Source organism: Anarrhichthys ocellatus, unplaced genomic scaffold (assembly GCF_004355925.1).
Source record: "Anarrhichthys ocellatus isolate YVR2014 unplaced genomic scaffold, GSC_Weel_1.0 scaffold2, whole genome shotgun sequence".
In the NCBI taxonomy this organism is placed as follows: Eukaryota; Metazoa; Chordata; class Actinopteri; order Perciformes; family Anarhichadidae; genus Anarrhichthys; species Anarrhichthys ocellatus.
Window position 1 is genome coordinate 8774145 of NW_022280032.1, and position 27670 is coordinate 8801814.

General features: G+C 42.5%; 1 protein-coding gene across 5 annotated transcripts in view; it reads left to right on the plus strand.

Moving 5' to 3' along the window:
- The first annotated feature begins 2392 nt into the window (after positions 1 to 2392).
- syt7a (synaptotagmin VIIa) overlaps positions 2393 to 27670 on the plus strand; it is a 70583-nt gene continuing 45305 nt past the window's right edge. For 3 of the 5 annotated variants that reach the window (XM_031871301.1, XM_031871328.1, XM_031871318.1), the window contains exons 1-2: positions 2393 to 2623; positions 9416 to 9448. In XM_031871301.1, coding sequence (XP_031727161.1) covers positions 2590 to 2623; positions 9416 to 9448 — 67 coding nt within the window. In that variant the 5' untranslated portion in view covers positions 2393 to 2589. The remainder of the gene's footprint in view (positions 2624 to 9415; positions 9449 to 27670) is intronic. The other 2 variants (XM_031871338.1, XM_031871311.1) reach the window with 2 other exon arrangements.

The window sequence follows — 27670 nt, forward strand, 5'->3', positions numbered from 1 at the left end:
CCAGTGTTTACACACACTGGAGATGAGGCTCAGTTTACCACAATGACAAGACTTTGAAATATAGAAATGATGCACCAGCCACTGTTCTTATGCTCATTCGAATCCCCTTTGTGTGTCATGACTTGAGCTTCCGCCATGAACAGGTCTTTCATGCTTTCTAGCAAGAGGAGAGAAGGTGGACTGAGAAGGCAGTCTGAGATGAGGTTAAAGCGACAGAATGATGGAGGGAAGGGGTGAATCAAGATTGGAGACAGTAAAGGGTCGTCGATAGAAGGAGCAGAGACCCAGAGGAAAGGAGGGGAAGGTGTTGATGTATATATAGGTCACTAAATCAATGGGAATCAGGTTTTTGAAGGGGAGAGACGGGGGTATTTATAGATACCAGTGGAGACAGATGCATCAGTGACAGGCACAATGATGCTGGGAGCACAGGAGGGGGAAATCTGGGTAACAGCCTGTGGTCAAATTAGTCTGCAGAGAATTCTCCCTAACAAAAGGCAAAAGACTCAATAGTGATCAAATAACACGGAGCGCAGCGCAAAACAAAATATAATCAAATGGAAATCACTGCAGAATGCTTTGAGCAAATGACCTTCCCAGCTCTGTTGACAAAACGCAGGCACACTGTTATTTGCAGTGTTGCTCACAGCATTTGCATCTATAGTACAGCTCAACTCATATCCTTTTGAATTGTAATCTGTGATATCAGAGAGACGCATGATTGAATTGAATATTAGCCTTCTATTTTGCAGGCATGTAAAGAGAACCTGCATATTTATCACTCAAGCGCACTGAGAGCGACTGAATGGCTGGGAAGTGCAATAAAAACATTACAGACCGCATTGTATAGATTCCAGGTCAGAGGTTATTGGTTGATGAGCATGCACTGTCATGATTTCCATATTAATAGCATACATTAATTACACAACTACTGTTCAAACCATTTCTACCAAATGGCTAAGTGGTGATGCTGGCCTTGTGTGGTAGTTTTAATAACTGTAATGGCTTATCCCATTTTATTTTATAATGTCCCGCATGTCTCCGTCTGCCAGCTTCATGTAAGAAAGTAACACGGAGTTCCATCACGAATTAGAAATTTGCTCTGAGAACAAGAAGGAAAAGTAATTGAAGAAATTGTTTTAAATTGCCTCCAGACTCGATTTTTCTAGGACTAAGTCAAGGTCATGGACAAATTGTTCCTTCACCACTTACAGGGCTGTGTGTGTGTGTGTGTGTGTGTGAGAGATGAAAGACAGCCTGAGTACCGAGTGTTAAAATCATCTCATTTCTTCATCGTATTTGCGTAGAGCAGCCACATCACCTTGCATCAAAAAAACTGGCAGATGACACACACACACAACAGCACTTAATCTCTGGCTTGTGTCTAATAATGTGGTCAATAAACTCACAGGACAGTGTTGTGAATACAGGACCATCTGACGATCATTTATATAAGGGGTAAGGATATGGATATGCCGCATGGTTGAAGTGACGGGGGCCAGATGGTCGTTATGTCGTTTCCTCTCCTCAGATCAGTGTTTAATGTAACAGGATGATGTTGCTTTAATGACTCATTTGTCATTGTGGTTTAAGAGGTATAGAAGTGGAAAGTATCTCAATACATTTACTCAGGTATACTGCACATAAGTACAGGTTTGAGGTACTTGCACTAACATGAGTATTTCCATGTTTTTCCGCTTTATAATATTGCATGTCTTACTCCGCAACATTCATTTGACAGCTATACTTTTATGGCTGCAACAAACCATTATTACGATTACGAAACAAAGCAAAGTGACATCTTCAAATGTATTGTTTTATCTAACAAACAGGTTCATTTTCAATTACAGTATGCAGTATATGAATCAGGGGTAATAAACCAGTAAGCTACGATATTGCAGTTTAGTTTTGTGATCGTTTTTAAGATTCTGTTTTTTAATTTTATGTGAATATAGGTTTTGTGTATTTTAATACATTGGGACCAAAAAAAATATAGCATATAAAATGATACAACATTCTGCATGATGAGTACTTTTACTCTTAATATGTTAATGTTTTACGTAAGTACAATTTTGGATACTTCTTCCACCACTAATGAGATTACCAATTAAGCCATGCAACTTGGGTGCAAGCCTTGTCTAAAATCCCACGAGTGAGCTAACTGCACTCCTCACTACACAGCAGGGGGATATTTTTATCTTTGAATGACAGGTAGATACACAAAAATAATCAAGGATCTCACGTTGCAGCAGAGCAAACAGACTTCTTAAAGACAGCTGCAAAAAAAAAGTCACTTATGTATTGTCCTCTGAGCCACAGTGAACCGGTGGTTATTAAAGGGAGAGAGAGAGAAAATGGAGAGAGAGGGAGGGAGGGAGGGAGAAGGGAGAGAGGAGGGAGATAGTGAGAGTCTCAAACTGGCTAGCCCACCTATCCACTAGGAGGAGAGGAGAGTCTGTTGAGGAGCAACAAAACAATAAACAGCTACTACTACAAACACATCATCGGAGTTCACGAGACACGCCAGAGGAGTACCAACAGATAATTGAGACAACGCCATCGTATTTGCCTCGGAGTGAATTAACAGCCATGTATCTGAACAGGGAAGAGGACAACAGCAAAGGTAAGATCCTTGCCACTCTTTGCGAAGAGCACGCTGACAGGTTCAAGGTGTTTCATTTCTGACCCGCTGTTTCTCTTTGACAAGAAAAGGTGCGGATGTACTGTCTGTCACTCCCCGTGTGTCTTTTCTTTCGCTCCTTCTTCTTAAACAGCCTTCTCCGTTTGACATGCCGGAGGACCGGTGATGTTAGTCTAAAGTGTGGGCAGTCATTATGTAATATCAGTGCAGTTAATTGCCTCCTGGGAGGATGCCTATCAATAGCCCAAATCCTGCATTTATTCCAATGCACCGTGGACGATTAATTGTGAACCTGTTGTGGACACAGCCACTTTATCATATGCATCATTTTACCGGTGTGCGTTGTCTTTCGTTGTCAATGTTTTGGACATTGACAATACTTAAGGGCAACAAAACACAAGGTCAAAGCCTCTAGCCACAATGAAAACCAAGTGTATATTGGTTATTCCTAATGCTCCACGGCTTCCGACATTCCGCCAAAAAAATAAAAATAGCTTACTAACGGAATGCAGCTTATTGCTTAACGGGGAGCGATAACCGTGCAGCTGCGAGAGGGGTAACGAGGGTACAAAGGAGGCATATTTGAGTAATTTCTCCCACGTGTTTTTGAGGCGTGATTTCTTCGCTCAGAAACACACTCGACCCGTGTCTCCTCCCGTTGCCATGAAGCATAAATAACTCTCTGGGGCTAAGAGGTAATGCTAATTACCAACTAAATCTTCAGGTTATAGGAGGATAACACCTGCTGCTACCGAGGACCGGGGGGTGTGAAAGAGCAAAAGGCAAAGTGGGAGGGGCTCATTGTGTTCATTTCCCTTTGACGTGAGATAATGTGATCTCGCCACACACGGACGACACATGATACTGTACAGCAGCATCATCCTCATCCGTGGATGAGAGCAGCCTCTGCATGTGTCCACAGGAATACAGCAGAGGTAAGAAAAATAAGTTGCAATCATTATTCCATGTAAAGGATACCGTGTAGCTACTTAAGCCCAGAAAAAGTTCTTTGGAACAAAATTAATTTTGTTCCAAAGAACAGAAGTACGACTACAGATTATTAGCTAACCAAGGAATCCTTGCGAAGCCGGTTGGGTTGCACAGCAGTATCCGTTGGTCATCCCTCCACCTTGGTCCAGACAAATTAACGGGGCAATATTCAATATTCAGAGCTTTAATATAGCAGAAAATAACTATATGCTATGTAAAGATATACAGGACTCATGTACCTGAGCAGAGAATGAAGTCCCTCTTCCTCTGTGTGTGTTGTAATCCCAGTTTATCCTTGCTTTGTTTACATAGTTGGGCCGTTGTGTCACTGTTTGTGCTGTTAGCACCGTTAGCTGCGAGCCCACAGCTTAGAAGTGCCTGTTTCTCAGACAATGAATCATGATATCTGTTGATATCCTGATATGGTTAAAACATGTTCACATTTTTTGTGCCTCATCATTTTATGAACCTCAGACTTAGCTGCCCTTTATGTTAAATGCAAATGCTAGCAGGCTCAGAAACTAAACTAAGATGTTAAAGATTAAGCCCCATTCTGCCTAAGTACAGCCTCACAGAACTGCTAGCATGGCTGGCTCTTTTCTAGTTGAAGGTCGAGGAGGGATGCAAAGGGGAATGTTTGGATTATAACGGACTGTAGAGTGTATGGGACCTCACGATCCAGGAGTCATGTTTGTTCGTAGCAGGTCTTAGGTGAGATAGGAACATCAGGAGTGATCATTAGTGTGAGGTGCTGAAGTAATTAAAGGCAAGATGTTGCAGAGTGAACGTACCTGAAAACCTGTTGTTGGACCCAGGCTAAGACGAAAGGACCTTTCCAGGGATAAATAGACTGCGAAGTATGACTAGGCTGACTGCTAATGTGTTGGGGCTACTCTTTTAAATAAAGGGCTCAATACTTGATTGGCGTGCATTTAATTGATTTACGTCGGTGGGTGTTCCTTTCCGGCGGGTGTTTCCCTCGCTGCACTGCTGTGGCCTTTAAATTCACACCGCGTCTCAAGGTGGACTGGCAGGGAGATGGAGAAAGGTCTACCAGGGATGTATCGATTATGGCCTCAGAGGATTAAAGGGGGGTGAGGACAAACGGGTTGATCATATGAGGGCTGACGATCACACAAACCACTGGCTACTGTCAAATAAACATCTGCAATAAGACTGGATGTGTGCTTCAATCAATACCACACTTAAAAAACAGTATATTGTAGAATACTCTGGATAAGTGGCACCCTACCATCGTCTCTTCAGTGTGACGGCTAAATGGCCCGTTATTTATACCCACTGGAAAACAACAACGACCAGACTGCTGACTGATGCTCCTGCAGGGTTTGATTGTAGGCCATTAAGAGACAACCTGGAGGTGTTCAGACTATCCAGCGCACATGTGGCCAATCTTTCTTTATCATAGTGAAAATGGTAATCGGAAAAAATATTTGATTCTTTAAGTTTGTTTAAGAATACATTTGGGTGTGCTCCAATGTCTTCTTCACACAGCTGAAAGTAACAGGAACAAAATTCCTGTATGAGATGGTGTGGCAGTATTCACTTTACTTTGCTTTGCCTTTGGCAAATACAGAAATTCACTTTTTAAAACTAAATATTTTATATTTCAAAGTATGGAAACACTAAAGATGTGCAGACTGTTCAAACACAGAACACTTAAAAGCCCAATGCAACGGTAAACAGCTATTTGGAGGTCTAAGGTGGATGTTATAGAGTTTAGGTTTAGTATGCATCTGTGTTGGCTGGAAGTAATGATTATATCATAAAAATGAATCCGTCAACAATTCTCTTGGTCACTTGATTGATAGTTTATTCTCTAAAATGCTAGTAAATGGTGAAACATGTCCATTTATATTCATAGGGCCCAAGATGACGTCTTCAAATTATTATTTTTTTTTTTGTCCAAAACACAAAGATATCCAGTCTACTGTCATACTGGACAACGAAAAGCAGCAAATCGTCAAATAAAAGAAACTAGAACCAGCTAAATTTTGGCATTTTTGTTTGAAAAGTGACTGAAAAATGTATCAATTTATAAATAAAGTTGCAGATTCTGATGATCAATAAATAGTTTAAGTCTACATGTTTGTAGATTACAATCTTATGTCGAATTCGTACATCACTGTATCTTAATGATAATTATGCTAACTGACCACATTTTTCTTTTGTCAGTGATTTAATTATTGGGTTTACACATGATCGTGTGTGTTTCTCCTCTTTAACCGTCACCAGCAAGTGTGAAAAGTCTGTCAGGCAGGCGGCATCGTCACCCCGTGCACAAGTAGAAGACCGTCCCTACTTGTGAAATGTCTGCGCCACACAGACTCTCTTCTATTCCCACTTCAGAAACTGAGGGGCTTCTTTCCAACTGAAACACATCCATCGGCAGGGGACCAATAGATGAAGAGCTTACCAGCATCATCTATTGATGACTGTGTTGATGAGCTGACTTGTAGATTTGTCGGACAGGAGCTGATGCCTTTATTGATCGACTCCACTGAGGGAGAATGCTTCAGGTACAGGTTAGGTTTGGGGTAGATGCGTTCTGACGGGGGACCTGTGGTTGACTGACTTCATGTATTATGCATAAATCACCCTGATCAGTATAAGTGACAACAAGAGGTGGATCAGTAATACAGCTTTATGGCCTCTCGTGGTGGAGCAATGTCCCCCACTGGACGCATTCCCCTGTTGTCTTATTGCAAAGTGCAGTTCAGTCTAGGCAGAATAGCACAGTCTGTGATAATGTTTCCAAAAATAATATAGAAAACAGTGTAGAGCTTCACTTGTTGGCTCTGCAGCATAAAGTATTATCCGTCTGTCAACATTCTGTTATCTCCCTCCTTTCTGGAGACAGAGTTTGAGCATCTGGGACAATTTGCCTTCAATTTATTTGATGTGTGGTCCTGTACTCTGAATGTCTGGCATCCCACACTATGTACCACTTGAATATCATATAGAGTAAAATGTCAGGTTCGCTATTGATTAAGGGTGATGTTGGCCTTGCATTTGGGCTGGAGTCTAAATCTCCCGCCAGGAGTAACCAATCTAACTGACACAAGTTTGGCATGCAGAGCCTGCCCTGCACTAAGAGAGATCCTCATGTATAGACCTTTTTTTTTTTTTGGCATGTTTGCACATAAATCAGCAACCTTAAAAGGTTTGATATGATTAATAGAGAAGGAATACCATGATTGTTAAAAAAGATAAACTTTTAGAATATAGTTTACAGAAATTGCTCCTTTTTAGGCACTTTCCAAGGAAATTTCGTATACAACCATTTGTGGTCACCAGAGGATGAATTATAATAATTGTGGTGATGCCATAACGTTTTAATGAAGCGCCATCATCAGGCCAAAATCAATTGTTCAATAACAACAAAAAGGCCGTTATTATGCCCTGGTCTCTAGCAGTTGGTGGTATACTAGCTCGATGGTGTAAGACATGCAGTTCTTGGTATGCATGACTGGATTTTAACTGCTGAGGAAATGAAATGGTAAATGGAGTGGATCTGTGGGGACTCTTTAACATGGTGTGAAGTATAGTGTCAGCGTTAGATTGTGAGTCCATAACCTCTTTGTTATTATTGCCCTGTAGAAATTGATGATGTCCCTCTTCTTCATGGCTGTTTTACTAATGTGGGATGGACAATTATTTGAGGAGATTGCTGTGGCAGTCTTGTAATGTCCATGCTGCTCAGAGCAAAATGAATTGACGAACAGCTGGACGCTTGGAGAAAAGGTATTAAAAGCTAAATTCAACAAGTCTACATTTCCATGATCAAACTTAAAAGGAGGATTACTGGAGGTATTCATTCATGATGCCCTCTATTTTCCCTCCTAATATAGTTTGAAGCATAAAGCTGCCGTGAGCTGTTCCGCGGTCTTGTCGGCTCGCTGTATTGATATCTGATGTTGAGTATGAAAATGTCACAGGAATAGCGTAACTGTAGAGAGCGCTTAATCAGCCTGTTTGACATTTAATAGATCGCTTCATCACTTGAGCTCAAGTTTATTTAGCTTTGAATGGATAGTCAAACAGTTAACAGCTCCACTTTATTACACATATGTGTATGATGTGATCGAAGCCATCGGGAGCATCTCAAGCATCACTGGAGTCAGAGGAACAGGCTACAATGCTGTGATGGAGGCAATTAGATGTTTTTGTAGTAACACCTGCAGTGAAACACAGATTTGACCCGCTGTTTCATCACCCTCCCCGGTGAAACAGGAAGCTGTATCAGCCGATTACAGCGAAGCATAATCACACTTTGAATCAGTGAGCAATATGCGCTGCAAAGAAAATAAAATTGCATTTGTAAAAGAATAGAAGAAAATAAAATATGTGAAAAATGTAATGAAAGGTAATGCTTGATATCAGAAACTTATTTGTCCGCATGTGAAATTATGGATGAAAGACCTGTTTTTTTATTAGTACACAGTATAAGACAGGATCCGTATATATGGGACTTGTTGATACAGTTATTTTTAGGGTGAACTCTCCCTCAGCTGACTGAAATTGCGGAGGAGGGGGAGGTCTCTTACTTCTCCTCTCTCTGCCATGCTCTTTCCCTTTCTCCCATGTGTCTTGGGGGGGGCGGGGAGGAAAAAGGACAGCGCCGGTTAACGTCAGCCGGTCAGGGGGGGGGGGGGGAGTGATAGAAAGCAAGAGGTAGAAAAGCGGACAAATAGAGTGGAGGCGAGCGTGAAAAGATGGAGTGAGAGACAGAGGGAAGCAAAGAACAAGCCCTGGAGTGCTAGCCAGTCAAGGTCACACAGAGGAGAAGAGGCCCTGTGTGTGTGTGTGTGTGTGTGTGTGTGTGTGTGTGTGTGTTAAGGGAAAAACAGTGCGGACGGGAGGCCGACACAGTAAAGAATGAAGTGCTGGTGACAGCGGATTGGTTTAGTCTGGGATCGGGGGCTTTATGAGGGAGGGATGAAGAAAGGAAGCAGGGAAAGAGAGAGATAAAGTAGAGCTTGTAATATGGCTTCACAACAGTTCTCTTCTCAAACTTAAGTCTTTTCAATCCTGTATTTCTGACAGGAATGGCTTAATACATTTGTAACTTTTAACATGTTCAAACTCAGGCAGTGGTGGCACATTTGTCATGTTTATGATGTAGCTGTGTGTGTAATGAACGTTTCCATGCATGATGCTGCATAACCATCCAGTCCCGTCGTGTTGATCCATGTTCAGTCTCTTTCTCTTACTCCCTCCCCCTCTCACCACTCGATGACCCCCGCTATCTTGCTGCAGCTCCCGCTTTCAGTAGGTGCTGCGATGCATTCTGTTCAGAGTAAACGCAATAACTCTGCAGCTACATCCATACCACCTTTCTGTCCTCTGAAAGCAAAGAGACAAGAGGAAGAACATGTTAATCCCACCCAGAGAACTTGCTCTAGTTCCTGATAAGTGTCGGAGAAAGGGGGACTATTGCATAATGGATAGCCCGCTGCTTGTCATCTTAGGATCAAGTGTTTTGAGCGCGGGATTGTGGTTTGCTGAGAACATTCTTTATTCGGTTATCCTAGCAGGATGCAAGGAGTCACTTGGGAATGTGATCACTGCCTTCTCTTCAAACATATTAGCCCTGTTTGCATCTCACACCCGGGAGAGATTACACATGTGAGCAGTTGCCATAGTGTTTTGGAGCACCACGGTGCTGATGTGAAAGATCTGAGATGGCTCGGGTGCTCTGTGACATTATCTCTCCGGAGCAATGGTGTGTGGAGTTGTGATAATGTATGATGACTTTATTTGCAGGTCAGGAGTTCACCCTGTGGGTGTCACCGTGGGGTCAGTTCCAGCTCTTATCGTCATTATTTCTGTCTTAATGTGGTGATGCTGCATGGATGTTATTCTACTTTTTTAGAGAGAAATCTTTTCCCCCGCTCTCTGTCGTCCTAAAATGCATTCACCACCACTAATCCTCAAATTAAACCTCCAGTGGTCACACAATCGCATTCATTTGAAGACTCCAAGCGAATTCTCTGCAATTATCCTGTTGACAGACATCATTACCATTCCAAAGAGTAATTAATCTTTACACACCGTGATTTTACACAGACGAAGAGTAATAGCTTCTGTAGTAATGGCTTCAAAGAATTTGAAGCTTTAGACCGTAATTGTACTCCTGTTAAACAGACCCAGTGGAACTGACCTGTAGTGTGTGCTAAATGACCCTTAACATCTGTATGATTATATTGGACAGCTGATGGAATAGAGACAGACATGAAGGGGTGAGAAACGGCTATGGCGTGCAATAAAGGGCCCCAGCTGGAATCAAACGTTGCTGGTATATTGTATCTTCTTACGTCAATCCACGAGGGCGTCCCCACCCTTCAGCTTTGGTTGAAACAAAACTGCCCCATGTCATTAAAGTAATATGCTTAAAGCTACAGCCGGTAGCTTTAATACAAATTACTTTCTGTCATATTTGCTTAAACTGTCACTATAACCTGACAGTAGTACACGAGACAGATAATCTGTGAATAAATCAGGTTCCTCTGCCTCTTTTTAGTGTTAATGGCATTTGCAAGATTCCACTGCGCTTGAAGAAAAACAAGCAATCAGAGCCGAGGAGTCTCTAACGCAGCTGTCAATCACTGCTCTGGAAGATCATGAACTCTGATCAAACTGTCAAACTAGGCTGCGCTGATCCAATATGAATCAACATCCTGTTACTGCATTGCCTGTTTTTCACTTCACATGTTTGTGAATATAAAATAACGCCGATCTTCTGCCGATGTTCTGCATCCATGGGGCTCCATAGGGCGAGCTCACTAGCCTTTCCTTTAGCCCCGCCTCCCAGCCCTCGGTCCCGCCTCGTTCTCGGGCTCATTCACATGAATGGAGGAAGGAAAATAACTCTGGATTTGGCTATTAGTGCATTTAGGACCAAATAATTTGAATAAGGAACATTTAGGTGTTTGTACTGGAAAGTTGAATGACCTCAAAAAAATGTATGAGCTGATTTACAGATGCCGCTTTCCCACTGTAAGTCAATGGGAAAAAGTCTTTATGGGCCCCATGACCTCACCTGATACTGTACAGCAGGTACTCAGAAATTGGAATTCCACCGTTTGGCCACTATATACAATTTCCGTAAAAAGCCCGGCGGTCTTTCGTGGAGACATGAGAGTGGTATCCTTCCTCATCTAACTCTCGGCAATAAAGAAAATACACCCCAAAAATCTGAAATATTCCTTTAAAGGAAACCCAAGCAGTTCCAATTAAAAGTGTTTTAATAGTAAAAAATATGTGGTAAAGAACAAAGGTATACAGGAAATATGATCTTTGCACGCCTGTGTTGAGAAATGTGCCTTGGAGAAAATTTAAATAAAAAAGTTTAAATGAAAAAAAAAAATGCTCACACACTGCCAGTACTTGTGGTAAATGTATTGAAAACTCTGTCTGTGCCTGCACACTGTCAACGAAAAAGTGTTGACAGTGTGCAGGCGCTGACTTTTAATGATACGGAAGTAAAGTTGAAAAGCAGGTATTATTTTACAGTGTTTTTACAGGAGATGTATCACACCGCTTACTTCAGTACAGCATGTCCCACAAGTTTGTGTGTGTGCTTGAGCATTAATTTCTGTGTTTGTGTGTAGCCTCACTCACTGTCTCTTGGTATTTAGCAAAAAGTATGTGATTTTGTGTGAGCCACCCTGTATCTGGCGAGGTAGTCAGACTGACAGATTGTGCTGTATGAGAGCCATCTCCTCAGCTTGGCTGCCTGCGCGTTTCTCCCTCGTTCCTCTCGTTCCTCCCTCCGTCTCATCTCCCTTTTACTGTGCTTCAGTGGTGACCAGCATGGCAAAAGGATATTTTTCCTTCATCTGCCTTATCAAGCCAGCTGTATAGGTAGGGCGTCTCCCTGGATTAAGCCCACTCACCGTTCCATAACAGTAGCTACAATACCTGATGGATCAGCCCTCCAGGTCTGTCTCTTGTGCTCTCCAGCCAAGGAGGTAGCTTGTGACAGGGTGTGAGGTTAAAATGCCAGAGATAGCAGCGGGCGCTCAGTATGTCCTTGCATTACTCTCCTCCATTAGAGCCGTTCTCACTTTGTGGCTTCATCAGGACTAGTTAGAAAATACACAGATACTGTCGACGAAGGAGAAGAGGGAGCTATCGCTCTGCAGGAGCGGTGATTGTGTGTGTTTCTGTGTGTGGGGAAAGTGTTTTCACGCTCATTCTTTTAACTAGAACCTTTGTGACAATGATAGAACGATTTTCAGTCGCATCCTCATTTTGCTCTTTTTAATTTTAAAAACATTTAAGTGGATTTTTCACATCTGATTTTGTTGAATCTAGCCATTTGGACCAGTGAGGCATTTTAAAATTGGCATCGTTTGTAATGTGGTACCACACCAGAGCTCCTTGTGGAGAATGGGGTGGAGGGAGCAGGAGGAGGAGCAGGTAGAACAGGGAGTAATGAGCCTTGGCAGGAGGGACAGATGATGGAGGTAAACCTGGCGCAGACAAAAGGAATACACAGTCCCACATCTCTCAACCCAAATATGGATTCACATGACCGATTGGGAAATTGAAATCCTGGGGTCGAGGGCAGATGAGGGGGTTTAGGATTCATCAGTTGATCGTTTAGCTAAAGAAAAGCAATGCTGGCCCCATTCACGGTGTGATTGAATACCTGCTGTAAACACAAAAAGATCAAATTACTGATACCAACAGCTGGTAGACTCTTGTTTTTGTTCTCTCTCCTCCCACTCCATCTCCCAAAATGATCTGGATTACTGTTTTCGCTGCTCCTCTTGATTCCCCACCAGTCGCCTAACTTCTTGTGGACACAGGCTTATCATCCTATGTTTGCCTTGGCAGCGGCGTGAATTGCTGCAGCTGGAAGAGCACAATGAATTGGATGCAAACAATTGTGCATGCATGGGGGTGAGCTGAGAGAGAGAGAGAGAGAGCTCAGCCACAGACTCAGCCTCAGCAGAGCTGAGACTCACCAGATTGGGCTGGCTCGTCCAAGCAGTACATTTCTGATTGGTCCGGGCGACAAAGCTGAAATGTGCCTTTTGTGCCACCGGTCCACAAATCTGACATGCTATAGAAATATCTCTCGCTCTTTTTCTCTCTCACGCTAATGAACAGCAGTGCCTCTCTCAGTCACTGATAATTTTTCCTGTTCGCAAACCTTCATTGATTAATGCCAACCGCCCTGAGACTCTGCTTAGTGGTTATGGCTCTCAGGCTTGGGAGGGGCCACTGATACCCTTAATGAGTCATAAAAGGCAAATAATTATACACTCCAATAGTCTTGACATTGGGTGATATTTCAATATTTGGTCACTCTCTCTCGGAGTCTATTTGCCCACATAGTTGGCACACGCTCAAATGCCCTCAGACACGCATTTGCACAAGTAAACAGAGAGATCTTGACTCTCCAGTCCCGTGGTGTAGTCCATGCGCTCGGGATATTTGAGTACAGGCAGGATCCTGCTGCACATCCTGGAAAAACAAACACGCAGGTCAAACAGAGAGCTCCCAGAATGCACTGTGATTCAGCTCAGCTCACTCACCACCAAAATAAGCATGTTGATTACATAATCAAAACAAGAAGCCCGAATGCCAAAACCACTATAAAATAATTGCCATGCCATCATCCAGAGTGCTGACTCTCCTGCCCGTGGTGTCGTTCCTTCCTGGGTGGTAATGTTTGCGAGCTGCTATCTGAGACTGATTGTGCTAAATCATGTTGTCCCATATATGATTATCCACTTGATAATGACAATGTATTGTTTCCCCCCCTAGAGACGGTCAGCACACTCTGAACGAGATGACGGAGGTCTTCGCTTGTTAATTGAGCTATCATAGAGAGGGATAATGCATGCATAGGGCGTCATACTATCTGCCTCTCACACCATCTTTCCCTGGGGTAAGTCTGTTCCTCCCTTGTCTCTGAGTCCATTTCCCTCTAAAACACACTGCTTAATTACAGAGCAACAGAGGGAGGAGGTGAGGACAAAGTGGGAGAAACGAGCAAAAGCCAGAAATATGCAAGAGGAAGCTTTAAGCGTGTAGCTAGAGGAGGTAAAATGGGCGCTCGAGAACAGCTGTGCGAAACTGATGCCTGATAGGGAAGCAGCTCATAATTAAGATTGTTTTAGAAGTAGCGTTTCTTAAATTCAATTAATATTTGATTGTGGCTGCACTCTGAGATCCCCCCCACTGAACAGGCTATGACTCTGAGGCAAACACACAATGACTGCACATCAGACATGGCTGAGGATTGACAGGCATGTGGCTCCCAGCTTCCTCCAACAGTCTTCCTCCTTCTTAAAGTGCCTGACAAACCTCATTAAGGGCTGTTCACGCAGGCTCTATTGACATGAGGCATACCAAGGAAGGCTCATGTTTTAAAAATCGGTTTCCCAAGGTTATATTGCAGAGCCTATACATGGATCTATAGCGCTTTGTGCCGTATGAGCTTTCACGTATATGTGATGTATGTGTGGTATTTACCATCAGTCCCTCCTGCTGTATTACATATTGGTGTCTGAGGTGTAAAAAATGATGGGCCCTGTTTTAATAACAGTGGGAATATTATCATTCCGCCCAACTCCCAGAGCCACGTTCACACCCTTTACTCCTCTGAAATATTGATATAATGTAACAGGCTATTTGCATTAAATATTTTATTCAGTGTCACATTTGCATCTCATAAACGGCTGGTCAGTATTACTTTAGATTACCTTTTGAATTTTAGAAACTTGCACGACTGGGACAGAATGAGAGCAGAGAAGGAGCGGAAGTTTTGGAGAGGAGGGGAGCGTGGAGTTTGTGAGCTGCGAATCGCTTGGGGAAATTCACTGAAAATGTTTCCTGTGTCCTTTTGGCTGCTCCATTTTCCTCTGCTGCTCCTTCTTCTAAACACAGCGCTCTCAGCTCCGTCTCCCACTGTTTATTACACACTGTTTGCAGCAGCACTTTATGTAATGTGCTCCAGACAGATTTGACAGGCTGGATGTGGACCATAAAATACCTCCTCTTAGAGTACTGTCTACCAAGCTATCACAAGCCCAGGTACGAGGAGGCTGGGATGTTTAGGTAGAAGAGGGGAAAACAACTGGAATGAAAGCAAAGAGGAGGGGCAGATACACAAGGAAACCATGCAGGATTTTGCACAAAATAAGTTTCATTTTGAATATGGCTTTCATTTGAGTTAGAATAGTAATATTCTAGAGCAGCAGTTCCTTGACAATACATTATCTTTGAGGTGTAGAGAACACAAACACACAGTATTGTTTGATGCTCTGGTTCTAGAATAACCTCTTACAGGCTTTAATATGTCTCGAGTGGTTATATTGGACTGTAGGACCTTCTTTGTAGTTATTAACCTGAGGTTATTACTGTGTGCAGTGATGGGGAAGGAAGATCCATGGCGTGCAGCCATTGTTGTGTTATTTCGTTGGTTTGAGGCGGTGCTCGTTGCGCCACCTGCGGAAGCTGCTTCGCAATCTCATTTGGGAATGGAGACCTGCATGTTTGTTGAACCACCTGCATAGTGTTCATTTACAAATGTTGCTCATGCTTTGTTTATTCTCATTCTACAACATATTTAGCCACACAGCTGGACTATAAGCTGTCATTTTTATCAGGAAACGTAATTGGAAGAAATCTCTGTACCTGAAAATTATATCGTTATCAAACTGTAATAACTGCTTTTTAAAGTCATAAAAGTAATTAAAGTCAACAGCTGCATGCTGTTAATGATGTGTTTTACTACATGTGATGGTGCAAACAGACATGCAATCACATAAATGCTAAAAATCCCACATTCCTGCAGGCATCCTTACTAGCAAAATGTTAAGGCTGTGCACATGACTAACTCTGCTTACTGAGACTCTGTTTGCATTTGGAACCACAATGCATCTCATCTGATCACCACTGAAATGCCCTAAACACAGGTGTAATTGCACCAACACAGCTTTGAGGCTCTCCTAGGACTGAATCTCTCAAACAGCATTCAGAGGGGGTCAGTGATGCATGTGACTGCACACTCAACGTAACGTGAAAGCAAGGGCCGTGGGGTCATCTTCAACTTTGTACAACAACACACATACGGCACGACAAGTTGGTTGTTTGTGGCAGAGAGCATGGGCAGTGCTTTGAAGTGAATTCATGAGGGGGAGGTATCAAACAGCCTTTCTCGTCTCTGTGGCTGAGCATAAATGTGTTTTTCTGTTCAGCAGCGGTTGCTGTTTTCCCACAGACAAAAATCACATGCGAGCCAGGAAGGGATGTAGTCCCTTTTAGACTTAGACGTTTAAAGATTTGCAGCTCAATCTGGAATCATTCTGGATACTGTTGGTCTGAACAGGGCACGAGACACATGTGGAAGAGCTGTTCTCTGACAGGATTATGGGCCACCAGCCACAACAATAAAAGCACGTAGGATTAGTCAGAATCATGGCGGCTGGAAAAGGTAGAAATAATATGTATTTGTTCTTATCAAACTATAACCCATTTGGCAATCATTGCTGTCGGCAACAAAGTGCAAAATGATTCACAGTTTTTTTTTTTTTAGGGGGAAATTATTGATATGAGCGATGAGTAAGCCCTGTCTTGTCCTTTTTTTTGGCTTTGCAGTGCAAAGCAGGCTAATGAAAAGCTCTGAGCATCTGTAGGCCTGCACGCTCATGCTCGCTCACTGTTCTCCAAACCAGGCTGCACGGCCACTGCTAGCCAATCGCGTTGTCTCTTCTCCCCCTCCAGCCTCCAGCCTGCCAGTCCCCAACTAGCACAGCCTTGAGGCAGGACATGCTGGCAGTCCTAACATGCTCTGGCCTAAACCTATTTTGGGTGCTTTTTGAGCAAAGGTCTGCACAATGCCAGATGCAGGATGGAGTGACACTTCAGCCCTCTCCCCTACATATAATTTCATCATCCATTCATGACCACTGGACCATACATCACGCAAGAACATTGTGCAAGTGGCACTTGCCAGTTCACCAGCTGCTGGAGACAAGGGGTCGAAGGTCCAAAAGGGAAGCACTAATCTTTGTATGTGCCATTTTTCTCCTCTCCGGTCCTTTCCTCCACGACTGTCAGCCCACATAGGAAACCTTCGGAACAGCCTGGTGAATCACCCTGCATCACCAGGCTAAGCACTGCACATGTTCCAACAATTACACAAACAAGCGTGGACATATACCCACACACAAATACCCTCCCTCAACCTGACATATCGTCAATTAGTGTTTTTGAAATGGTATAGTGCCAGCCAATTCACGCACAGCCATTAGATAACTGTCAGTGATTTGTGTAAAACCATCCCATTAAAATGTGAATAGCCACTGATTTTCAAATATAAGTGGTGTGTTAAGTCACTAATTGTCCACAAAGTACTTAAGTGCCCGATCCAATATGCATTTTACTTTTTTGACTTAATTAAATAGTTTTTTATGTAAGAGAGCCTGTGATATAATGTAACACATTCTTTAACCACGCTAGCAGTTCTGTGAGGCTGTACTCCGGCACAGCGGTTCTTTGAGCTAAATGCTAACGCCAGCATGCGAACATGCACACATGACAAAGCTAACATGCTGATTTGTAGCAGGTACCGTGTTAGCATGCTAACATTTTCTAAGTAGCTGAGACTGAGACTGATGTAAATGTCATAACTATTGAACATAGTAACATTTTGAGGGCGATTTCACAGCAATCCATTCAATAGTTGTGATATGTCTGAGGGGCTAACTGACTGACCATACTGCTAGCATGGCTGAAGATGTTCTCTGAACTTTCTTCCCGAAACTGAAACAATTCTAACCAAACTAGGCCACTGAAGGGATTTGTTTTGGAAAGAAACAAAAAAAGGATCTGTTCAATACCACCTTATTATCTCTACTAATCTAACAGGAACCGTTGTTTCTTCCTGGATAGCTTCGTGTTCTCAAGAGCCCCTCGGTCGGCTTAAAGGTCAGGTTGCATACAAATCACACAATCGCCCTGTTTGTCCTTTTCGGAATTTAACAGACCTCATAGAGACTTAGGGCTGAGAGGCTGCCTCAAAAGCATCAGCTATCCTTTCCCATTACTCATTACGAGAATTATAGCTCTCTTGAAGAGTAAATCAACCACGGATCATGTTAGTTCTGCCTCTTTGTTTTTCCTTCCAATGACAATATTTAAGGCTCGTAGTGCCAGATAGATTGTTTGTGACAACGTACTGTACTTTGCATGTGCCCTGTTCAGGTGTCGCCCAGTGAACACAGCCCCCTGAGCTCTCAAGCCGCCACTGAGTCAATTGAGAAAGCGATGGAAAAAAAAAACTCCAGCGTGCTTTCCACACGTAATCATATTTTTGTAGTATTTTTTGTGCTTCTCATTATTACCCTGCCAAAGAGACACTTAACATGATTTCCAGTAATAACTCAAATCTCCTCTCTTTTTCACTCTCTAGCCTGAACTCACACTCCCTCAATTATTTCCCCCCTCAGCTACGCCTGCAATAGTTAGCCAAATGACATCCTTGTCATGATGTAAGGGTGATAATGTCAAGTGGGTTTGAGAGCCGCGTGTGTGTGTCACTCTGCTTAATGGCAGTAGCCAAGCCTGCCATTTGTTCTCTGCGGCCCTGCCAGCCAGATGGGCTACGATCGCCGTATAGACGTGACAAACAGTGACATCCTACTTGGTACTGCAGGTATTATGGCAACTCCTGAACTCTGAGGTGATATTGTCTGCTGCAACAGCAGCAACAAGCTCATATCTCCACAACAGCTACTATTAATATGCATGTGAGTAAGAATTAAGACTATTACAGTATGGAGGAAGGCTAAAATGTCCTCAGGTGTAGTGTAATTGAGTTAACGTGAAGGGAAAATTACAGGCTGCTCCCAGCAGAAGTGAAGGCCACAAGGACCGTTAGTTGTGGAAAACTATATTTCCCATGAGCCCTTGACTGTATCCTGCTGCAAGCAAGCAGCTGCATGGCACCGTCAATATGTCTCAGTGTGCTGGGTACTACCCAGCTGTAAATTGTTGACAGTTATACAAGCCAACACATCAATGGCTGCAACAGAGAGAAGTGCTGAAGGCCCGTCAGTCCAAGATGACACCGTGCTTATGGCGAGCAAATTATGTCAATACAGAACTGGCTGTCTACAAAAAGTAAAACTTCATTCTGTGGAACATGACGCATATTCAATTCTAATATTAATTATTAAATGTGTTTTTTTGGAAGAAACCCACTTATGAGTCAGAGGAAGCTTATATATGTTACAGGATATATTTCATGACTGTGGCTCACTGGCTTAAGAGGGTTGTCTGGTAACCTCGACTGGGACGTGCCACGTGTCGAAGTGTCCCTGAGCAAGACACTAAACCCCCGGCTCCCCGGGCGCCTGTCATTGGCGGCCCACTGCTCCCTATATACAGGGATGGGTCAAATGCAGAGGTCAAATTTCGTGTATGTGTATATGTATATGACAATAAAAAGGGTTTCTATTTTCTATTCATTACTTTAATTTGTCCTTCCAGTGACCTTGGCCGATGCTAATGAGAGTTATTTTCTGTGGTGTCGGTCCAGCTGGACTCTGAAAGCAGAGGGGTATTTAAATCTCCTCCTGACACTGAGCCAATGGAGTGTCTTCCCCGGGGCCTACAGCACTGAAGAGGACGGGATCGCTCTGACCATAGTGGAGCTTTACCGTTAATGCACAGCGGCTAACGGGAAATGTCACCTGGAGAGAAAAGTGGTCACTGGAGAGATTCTCTTTTCCATTTGATGAGAGCAGCAGCCACTGAACAAATACAATGTTCCCCAAAGAGGAGTTACTCTGTTCTCCCTCTGCACTCACAGTGTAAAATGCAGTTCGACAGCCTGTTGCAAATACAAAAACAATACCAGACTCATTAATTCCCTCACTTAGCTGTCGTGCACTTGTACATTCTCCCTTCGTCAGCGCTCCTGGCACCAGTTGTGAGAAGGTTGTGGTCAGAGGCGAGGCAAGTGATCAGTCATCACACCAGCCGAGGGTACAAGTTAGTCAGTGTGAGGGTTTCACTCCAAGGAAGTGAGTGCCCCTTGGAGAAAGAATATTGGCAGACATGCAGATGCAAAGACTGACATCAGGCCATGAGAGGTCTGTCTTTTAGTGGCTTTTTTATGGAGTCTTAAGAGATACGACTTTAGCTGTGTTCGTGAACTAGTCAGTACTCTAACCTCTAGCTAGAGGTGAGGGTTTTCTATGTCCGGGGTTTTTACTGTCTGTCCTGACAGGTAATGAAGGGCTGTTTTACAAGCAGTCTTTTTAATTGATTAATAAAGAAGGTAAAGATGGAGGCCTCCAGGTAGTCATGAATCTGTATTAATTCATTAATGACAAACTGAGTCCGTATTGCTTTTTCACATGAACTTTGCTTGGTAGATGTGTGTCTGTTTTGGTTGTGAATAATCCTGTAGACGTCTTAAACTAAGCCCATTGTGTAGTTGCGTGGTGTTTGATGAGATTTTATAAAACCATAACGGAGATGCTGGGACTAGGCTGCTTCACTGTAATTTAGCTGTCATTCAATTAAAGTTGCACTTGTCCTGCCAATACTTTAATTACACCCTCAATAATTGTTTTCCCATTTTTGATGGAACGAGAATATTTAGGCTATTTTTACGTGAAGAGAAGCACTGGAATTTGGACATGGATACAAAAACGCACAAGTATCCACACACATACACAAACACACATACCATGAATGCATTCCACTCTGCCCTGTATCCTTAGGCAAATACAATTGACTTTGACTTGGATTAGATTTTATAATGCCACCCACATGATACATCTGGAGCATCCGAGACCTCTTTGTCTTACTGTAGGCCTGTATGCATATGCACAAGCTTCACAAATTGCTCCTCAATAGCATTACAGTCGAGTCCCTCTTCCCTCACTCCCACTCTGCTTTTTCCTGCACTGTTCTCTCTCCACTTTCTTGTTTCCTTCACATCGCTAAAGCGCACGTGTTCCCACTCATGTCACTGTGCTTAAGCTGTGTCAAGTGGAAGAGTATGTGTTTTAGTGTTTGCAATTTTGAGAACATGCAATTATTCCCTTTTTTTTTGGCCGGAACTGAAACACAACTTTCAATGCAGATGGTGAAGGTGATAGATGTTCAGAGACCGTGACGACTATTAAAAGCGGCAATGTAAAACACCACTACGAGACAAATCACACAACCTTTGAGTAAACGTACCCACCCAAATCCGAAATGAAGTCACAGAAAATAAACAGTTTAAGAGTCCGATACGATCAGACCCTGAACACATTAATTCACTGTCCAACAATGATGTTAACAGTGAGCAATAGAGCTGAACCAAGTGGTTTCAATAACCACAGATAAAGTCCCTGCACACAAATTTCTCTTTTTAGAAGATGAGAAGAATATAATATCATGGTTTTCTTGGTTGACATCACTTCACCCTGAATGAACTGAATTTAAAGCTGCAGGGCAATTCAGTGAAATTCATTTTTCTAAAATGAAGTACTTTATTTTAAGTCATATTTTTCAAAAGCTTTCTGTTATTTAATTTATTCTTTAATGCAGCCCTTATTTTACTTGACATGAGAGCATAACATTGATTTATTATTAGATTATGTATCATTTATAATTCATCCAGTTCAATTTGAAAACTGACAATGAATATTGTTGAGATATTATTGAACTGAACTTTGTTTAATTTGTTTAATTTTAATTCAATACCCCTGCATTAGAGTAATAATGAACATGCTGAAAAGGTTGGAAAGGAGGAGACACCAGGGAAAAAGCGAGGAGCTGTTTTATTGTGAACCCTAACCTTGCTCACAAGAAATAAAATAGGCTGTATATAGGCAATTTAATGCCCCTGAACCTGGAATAATGTTAGTCATGGTTGACTTAGTTTACAGCTCCCAAGCTCATTACTGAGATGGACACTACTCTAACTCCAGAGTATCAACAGCCACCATGTGGGCTCAAGTCAATAAAGTCAAGGGCATCAGTGGGACTGGTGAGTAATAGGTTGTTTTTAACCGTGTGAGGAAGCCATAACCCCAAGAAGCTCTGGGGCCACTAAACAGGAGAAGCTCATTCAGCTTGATCAGGTTTCTAGAATATATACCAGTCATTTGTTCCAGTGCACTGGTGACAGGAGGTGAAAGTGGGAAGAGTACTTAAAAAAGGGGGAAAAGGTGAAATGTATGTGAAGTCAAGAGGTAGGATTTTTAAATTTTCTTCAATCCCGACAGATCTGGCACGATCAAAGTCACTTAAATGTGCAATTAGCTGGCAAACTGCACTGACAGATGTGCACCGCTAAAATGTAATCCAGGCAGGCAGATGAGTTAGCCTCTTTGAAAGTAGAGTTTTAGAATCATCTGGTGATATATGACTCTAATCCATTTTTAATGTGTTTGATGCGAGGTAGGAGGGGCACTTACAAATTGGAAAACAAATGGGCCTGTGTGGAAGCATGAGGAGAGTGTCCAGGGTAAATGTGTTGAGTCCTTCTTGTGGCTTACATATGAAAGGCATCAATTTCAATCTGAGCAGTTAATTCAGTCTTTCTGAGGCAGAGCTGTAGGGAGACAATTATGGCAGAGACACTGATAGATTATGTGATAGATCAAGACCATGCTTAGTGCATAAATATCCAGACATAGGAAAATTAGATGTAACCAAAATGTTATTTTTATCACTCATTTAATGATTTAATTAGATACTATTCATTTATCAGCCCACTAAGATCACAGCAGTAAAATTAGCTCAACATTAATGTGTTGAGTTCAGTTTCTGGAAACTATGCTTTCACAATTGATACAGAAACATACAACATACCAATATCATACAATTTTCACCTGGTTGCATTTTGTTTCTATGAAGGGGTGATGCTCTAAGAAAAGGATAATCTGTAGAATAAGAGGTTGCCAAAAAAGGTGTTCAGAAGGTAAAATAGTTCAGAAGGGATCAAACAGAGCTGATTCTGTATGTGCCTCTTTAAATATGCCGAAAAGAAACATATTCGGTAATCACACGTTCATTATTTTCATTGCAGTATGTCTTTTTGACAGTATTATGCAGCCCGACTTATTCAGTCTATTCATTGAGCATCACATTGTGAGCAAGAAACAGTTGTTTTTCGCAGACACTCCTGAGTATTTACCATTAGAATACAGTTGATAAGAAAACAGTATTTCAAAAATGTTTTATTTATGTGGGTATTATATTTGTTGACGCTTAAATAATTACATAAAATGGTCTACGCCAAAGGATATCTTAGCCGTATTACAGACTCATAAATATACATTATGAGTTGTAGTATTTACATAAGAACATGGATATGCTGGACAAAAATAGCATCTGTTGTATTTAAGTTACTTTTCATATAGTTTATCTGCTTTTTGGCAGAGTCAGAAAAATACTGCACTTGATTTTGTTCCCTTGTAACTATAGTAAAACATTATCACAGTTACCGTTGACTTACGTCCCAAGTGTCCAGATCTTGTTGGCTTTTATGGATGATTCACCCCTTCAGTGTTAGAGGTGCTAATAAGATGATGGTGCCATTATAGGTGACACCAGGCATGTGTCACATGACGTCTTGCTGGTCCGACTCCAGCCCGGCTCGTCACCGGGCTGAGATGGATCTTATCCCTCATCTGAGAGCAGACAGAACGTGGGTGGCAGTCCTCTTACCCTCGCTGTGAAACAGCCTCTGTGACAGCGCAGCAGTGCTGCAGCTGAGCCACAGGGTGCATATAGGGACAGAGGACAGGCAAAGCTCCCTGTAGCCTACAGGGGATGCAAGAGACACTCACTCACACCACAGGTGCTCTCCACCTGTCAACATTTCACTGGTTGCTCCACACATCCCTGTGATTTGCAGCACATGGGGCTCTGGTGTGCGTTGTGGACTGGGATTTCTAAGTGGTTAAAAAGGACCATACCAGAATTGTCCCCCCATGTAGTGCAAATTGCTGCAAAGTGCATAAACTCAACATTACCATCAATTTCCCAAAGTTTTTTTAGGTAAATGGATGTTCCCAAAACTTTGTTAAACAGTTTCCGGTCTTCCATTAACATACAGTAAGTTTAGTAAGAATTAGAGGTGACTGAATCTCTCCCAAAGTATTCATAAGTAAATAAAGAGTAAATAAAAATTCGTATACGTCTGTGAAGCTGAACCGTCCACTGAGAATCTAGTGAGCTCAACAAAATGCTAACAAACTTTACAAAAGGTTTAGAAAACATTCCTGACTTGCTCTACAGTTCCCAGACCTTGTGAACAACCATCTATTAAAATCAAGCATGATTCTGCAACTGTAGATCAGTTTCGATCAAACAGCTGTGGGACGGTTTCACAATGATGTCTGCATGGAGGAGAGACCTGTCAATCATCTGTCATATACATCACACTTGAAATGACGTTCTATCTCAAGCAAATGCCTTTTGAGCCTTGCCAGACTGTCTGGCTTTGCAACAAAAGTAAAAGGGCTAAAACATGCCAAAACAACAACTCTGGCTCAATGTGGGAAATGGCACCTCGTCAGTTTATTCGACAATGACATTTACCTAAAACCATCGTACTTAGTAATTTGATCCACGTCTCCCCTCCTGAATCAATGTTACGCTCTCCCTCCACAAATTATTTTGTACAACTGAGCAACGGAGAAATATTTAGATTGAACATCTTGAAAGTGATGTGCTGTTTACTACCGTTCAATCTTTTTTCCAGAGAAATAACTGCAAATCAAAAGCAACAAGCTGCAGTGTATAGAACTGAGCCAGAAGGTAGATGGAAGCAATTCCAAACACTCAGTATCACAATATAACTGGATGGATGTAACATTTTGCCGTTGCACACAGATTGCTCCTCAGAGGGGACGGACTGTAAAGACATCTGAGTGACATCGGAGGGTTACCCCAGCAGCAGCTCAGTTATAAAGAGGGCAGAACCCAGACTCCAGTACGAGGAGGGGGGCACTTTGAAGTGGCGATTAGGCTGCAAGCTTTGCACCCAGAGCTTCCGAGGCACTGCCCTCTACACCTCAGACAGAGCATAAAGATGCAGTGTGGCAGCTTTGCTGACTGGACACTGCTCCAGTTCCGCCTGTCCAATTAGCAATCTCTTCTACCCCTGAGGACTGGTCCCTTTCTGCTTGGCTTAGCTCACTGCATGTGGGCCGGATCACCTACATGCACAGTCCACTCTGTGCAGCCACAGTAATGCCTGTCGTACTTAATGCCGCTATGCACTAAGAGCGCTCCATGATAAAGACTGTGTGCTTTTCCTGCTAGCTCTGCCTCTGCGTTACCCATAAATGTCCACATTTAACCTCAGCACGACTTGGACTTTGTTGTCCTCTTCAGTGAGCTCATTTACGCCAGCGTTGCCACCACTCACCCCAGTGCAGTTCCTCTCTTATGTGCATATAAAAGAGATAGCCACTGCAATCTGAAACAAATAAGCGACTTTCAAGTTCAAGAGTGCTCTGACTTCTAAAGGCTTCTGATCAAAGGGTGCAATGGCTTGTTCAGCTCGCTTGTCAGTTTTAGCGAGTCGTGCCGTTTTAGTTGGAAGTATTTTTCAGTCCTTACCTCGTTAAATATAGCGAAGATCACTATATGTTACATTAGCAGTTATTTAACACCAGTGAAATTGTTTTTTTTTACCAGATTCCACATCCAAACACGGTTTCATCTTTCACTTTACTAATGCGTCACCTGTTTGAGTATTTCAAGCTGAAAGTAGTTTCGTTCAAGGGGGAAGATAAATTGAATTTGCTGAGTGATGTGTGATAGCTGTGTGTAGTGCAGCCTTCTCTTTCTCTAATGATGCCTCTCTTTCTCCGCTGCCATAGTGCGGAAGATTTGCATATCTCCCTAATACCTCAACGCAGTGTATTTCCTGCCTTTTTATTCCTCCGCACTGCTTCTCTTTAGCTTCTAAAAAAAAAAGGAAGTTATATTCCATGAAGTGGGAATCCAGCTCTCTATTTACTGAGTGCAGTATACGTGGCCTCTGTGGATGCTGCATTATATTTGGAGGCTTTTTACTCCCTCAGCTGTCATGACTGACACAGATCATAAAGCATACCACCCTTCACCCCACCCCCGACCTTCAGAAAGCACACAGGATGTGGGGCCTTACATCAGCTGCTGGCTTTCACAGATCCACCTGACTCTCTAAGCCCTTCAGGAATATAAACATCCATCACTGAGTCACTTAGCACTGGATGCTACCATAGATGCCCTTAGCTGGAGACCAGTTTCTTATTCAAGATCTATTGCTACGCTTGCTGATGTCACGGTATCTAATGGACTCAACTTTATTGGCCTCTCTATGATCCTACAGTAACGGAGTATATAGCCTGCGTCTATTTCTGAACATCTATGAATAGTGATATTCATCATTCAGGAGCTGGCTGTGTTTCACTGACCCTCTCATGCTCCGGAGGGCATGGACGTGCCTTTTTACCATTAGCAGTCTCTTTGACTGTAGATAAATAATGGTAGGGGTCACTTGTAACAACTACTATGCTGATTATACTTCAAGATCAGATCAGTCAAGTCGGCTCGAGTGTTTTCCAGTCTGGAGCAGTTGCTGTTGTCAGGAGATGATGTTTGAGATGTTTAGAATGTTTGTTTTATTAATTGGGGAAGCACCTAGAAGTGACTTCTACTGAGCACCTGCCTGAGAGGAGATGTTGTAGGATACAGACTGGGTTGACTTGTGTTTCTTATTCTTTGCACCTCACACTAACTCCTTTAATACATGAAAGCATAAAAGGGTTTATTGATACATTGTAGCTTGATTCAAACAGAAGATTATTAGAATGATTATAGAAAACGCCATCCTTTATCTCTGTATACCAAAAATCCACTATGATGTACGACGCAGTAAGACATTGAATTATGAATTGTGACCACCTTAAGAGGCATAGCAGGAAACGGTCATTGGCAGCTGAATTGACAGCCCATTCCAGATTCCCATGGTGATTATAAATATGATTCTTTCTTTCATTGTTATGACTGAAAGCAGGACAATCAACAAAGGAACAGTGGAGTGGATTAACAATACAATTTTTCTTGGTTTTACTGAAGACCGCTGAAGTTCACTCACCTCCATCTCTCCCTGCAAAGTCTGCAGTCTCTGCAGTCTCCAGCCACAACCATTGTGCCATTCCCATACACGTTTTCCGTGCAAATGCACAAAGTAAATGGTTCATTTGTTACAGTCACACTCTAGGATTTGCGTTATAATGGGATTTTAAAGGACTGTCTAACAGTAGAAGTCTAATCATCATCTACCTGTCATTAAATTTGCTGTCCATGGCTATTTTATACAAACTCTCTTTTCTCACTGCAAGTGGCCTCAGGTGTCACATCGACATCAAATCAGTAGTCGAGGCCGAGGGAAGACAGCGGAATACAGTGCTGATCCCGTTCTTATTTTCCATATGAAACAAGTTTACTCCCCTCTGTTCCTGCTTTTGGAGCTAGTCAGTTCCCAGAGGACATGGCGGGGTGGAGAATAAAGCAGAGATCCAATGGAGGAGTGAGATGAAAAGGCCAGTTGTGACAAGCAAAGGAAGGGAAGGAGAAAGCAATTGGGGAGAAGCATAGAAGACAAACCCAGTTATTGAAAGTAAAGCATGTGTGCTTCTCCGTGTTTGTCACTCAGTGGTGTGAAAATGCATCCTGACACCCGTTTATCACTGTATATTTAGGAATCAAAAATTGTTAGAAGGAAATCATGAATTTGAATACATTAGCATCCTCCCCGCTGTGCAAATATCAACACTCAATGAAGCTTTATATCCTTGTCCTCTAGAGTGAAGGCCATTGAATTGTTTAAATGTGTGCAACTTGAAGCTCAAAGTGCTCACGAGTTTAGATCCACTTATTGTAATAGTATCATGTAAACAGACACAGGCGCACAGGTGCAGCTGTGAATTGTCTCTCTCTCTCTCACACACACACACACACACACACACACACACACACACACACACACAC